Raw genomic sequence first — 2,500 nt, forward strand, 5'->3', positions numbered from 1 at the left:
GTTTCATTACCCACTCATGTGTTGCTTCTTTTGTTTTTCTTGTTTAGTTTACGCAGCACTTGGCTTTTTTTATTTCTTTTCATTTCTTTCGTTCATTTAAATTATTCCTTGTTGTTTTATTCTTCCTTCTTCTCTCCCCAGATTGCAGACGTGCTGAGGGAGATGACAGGACAGGCTGGGGCTTTGCATACCCTCGTGAGTATTATTATTATTATTATTATTATTATTATTATTATTATTATTATTATTATTATTATTATTACTGAGGGATGATTATATTGGGGATTTTAACTGTAGATTTTTTTGTTTATTTAGAGGTTAAGTGTGATGGTTCCTCTCTCTCTCTCTCTCTCTCTCTCTCTCTCTCTCTCTCTCTCTCTCTCTCTCTCTCTCTCTCTCTCTCTCTCTCTCTCTCTCTCTCTGCACACACACACACACACAGCAATAATTAGCAAAATGTGCGTGTGTGTGTGTGTGTTTGTGTGGACGTGCTAACCTTGCTGACAGGCTAAGGGGTAGGGAGAGGACGGCAGGGAGGGCAGGGAGAGCAGGGAGAGGGAATGGGGAGAGAGAAATTGGGGAGGGGGATGGAAGGTAGGCAAGGGGAAGGTTACCTGTCCATCGAGGCACTGTCCCCCCTCCCTTCCCCTCTCCCCATCTTAGCTGTAATTAACAAGACTTAAGACCAGGGGAGAAAGTACCCTGCCAAGGCTATACTGTCCCCTCCTCCTCCTCTTCTTCCTCTTCCTCTGTAGTATGCATCCCCTCCCTTCCTCTCCCTACCCCCTTCCTTCCTTCCTTCCTTCCTTCCTTCCTTCCTTCCTTCCTTCCTTCCTTCCTCTCTCCCTTTAATACTCGTATCTCCCCTTCAGAGTCTCTCTCTCTCTCTCTCTCTCTCTCTCTCTCTCTCTCTCTCTCTCTCTCTCTCTCTCTCTCTCTCTCTCTCTCTCTCTCTCTCTCTCTCTGGAGGAAAATTCTGTTGAAATTTATCTTGTTTTTTCTTCACATTTCTTGTTCCCAGAAGAGAGAGAGAGAGAGAGAGAGAGAGAGAGAGAGAGAGAGAGAGAGAGAGAGAGAGAGAGAGAGAGAGAGAGAGAGAGTCAGGTGTGCCCCGATATTCATGGTGTACGTTTCTCTGGCTAATTATATCCCTAGCCAGACTCTCTCTCTCTCTCTCTCTCTCTCTCTCTCTCTCTCTCTCTCTCTCTCTCTCTCTCTCTCTCTCTCTCTCTCTCCAGTAACTTTATTTACTTTCTCCCTGTGTGTGTGTGTGTGTGTGTGTGTGTGTGTGTGTGTGTGTGTGTGTGTGTGTCCGTCCGTCCGTCCACCCGCCTTCTTCCGCCGCCTCCAAGCCTTGGCGCTGCACACAATTGTTGTATCCCCCAAGGTTCCGGAAGAAAGAGAGAGAGAGAGAGAGAGAGAGAGAGAGAGAGAGAGAGAGAGAGAGAGAGAGAGAGAGAGAGAGAGAGAGCGTGTCTGTATACCAGGTGAGACCAGTTTTAGAGAGCGGTGTTGGTCCTCCCTCCCGTGGTCTGGGCCGGGGACGGTGAGGGGACCTAATATAGATTGAATGGAGAAAGGAAAAGAGCGAGGCGCGACCCGGAGCTTGGGGTGCATCCGGCGCGTCACACAGCGAATGTTGAGTGACGCAACGGGGAGGAAGTGTGTCACCGCCGCGCTGCCTGCCGCATGATATATCTTCCTTTCCATATACTATCCATATCCACATCTCCACATATCACCCTTATATACCCCCACACCGCAGTCTATCCCCTGAACACATGGAAGCCACAAAAACCATGGAATTCCAGCTTTAAATGGGTAAATAATCCTCCATTTCCCTTTGTTTTGCTCCGCGCTGGTGTGAATACGCTGCCACCTGGCGGACGATCCTGGAAACACGTTTGTTTGTAAACAAAGGAGCTTGGCCCTTGATAGTGACTCGATAATAATACCGCATGGGACTTGGGAGGTGGGGTGGGGGTGCAGGAGGGGAAGGTGGGTGGGGATTAGGAAGGTTGGGAGGTGTTAACAGTATGGATAGATCAGTAAATTGAAATTGAATGATTTGGGTGTGCTTGCAAGGCTGTCAAGGAGAGATGGCGCCGTGGTCCTGCCGCCAGGGTCCCGCATTTAACGTATAGGGAAAGAAAGATAGAAAAATTAAACCAAAGAATTGTCGCTTCATTTTTTCCTGTTATCATCTTTCACTTTTTTCCCCTTTCCTCTTCGTTTATCCTACATCCACTGTCCTCATCATTTTTATCAGTCAGGAATACTAGTTAAAAAGTGAACCCATAGCTGTTCATCTTATATATAAAGAGAAAAGAGAAATAACTATAGCCACTCATCTTCCTTTTATTATCATCCCCATTTTTTTTCATTTCTCTGTTGGTCATCCTTCATCCTTCATCACCATTTTTATCATTGCCAGGAAAATAAGATAGAAAAACGACACTACTGCTATTTATCTTCCTTTTATCATCTCCCTCCTTTATTG

General features: G+C 46.1%; 1 protein-coding gene across 1 annotated transcript in view; it reads left to right on the plus strand.

Annotated features, from left to right (window-relative positions):
* LOC135089798 (xaa-Pro dipeptidase-like) overlaps positions 1 to 2,500 on the plus strand; it is a 51,239-nt gene that overhangs the window by 24,574 nt on the left and 24,165 nt on the right. Inside the window, 1 exon segment of the mRNA XM_063985844.1 lies at positions 142 to 195. Coding sequence (XP_063841914.1) covers positions 142 to 195 — 54 coding nt within the window.

The sequence above is a fragment of the Scylla paramamosain genome, chromosome 33, assembly GCF_035594125.1.
Source record: "Scylla paramamosain isolate STU-SP2022 chromosome 33, ASM3559412v1, whole genome shotgun sequence".
NCBI classification, from domain to species: domain Eukaryota; kingdom Metazoa; phylum Arthropoda; class Malacostraca; order Decapoda; family Portunidae; genus Scylla; species Scylla paramamosain.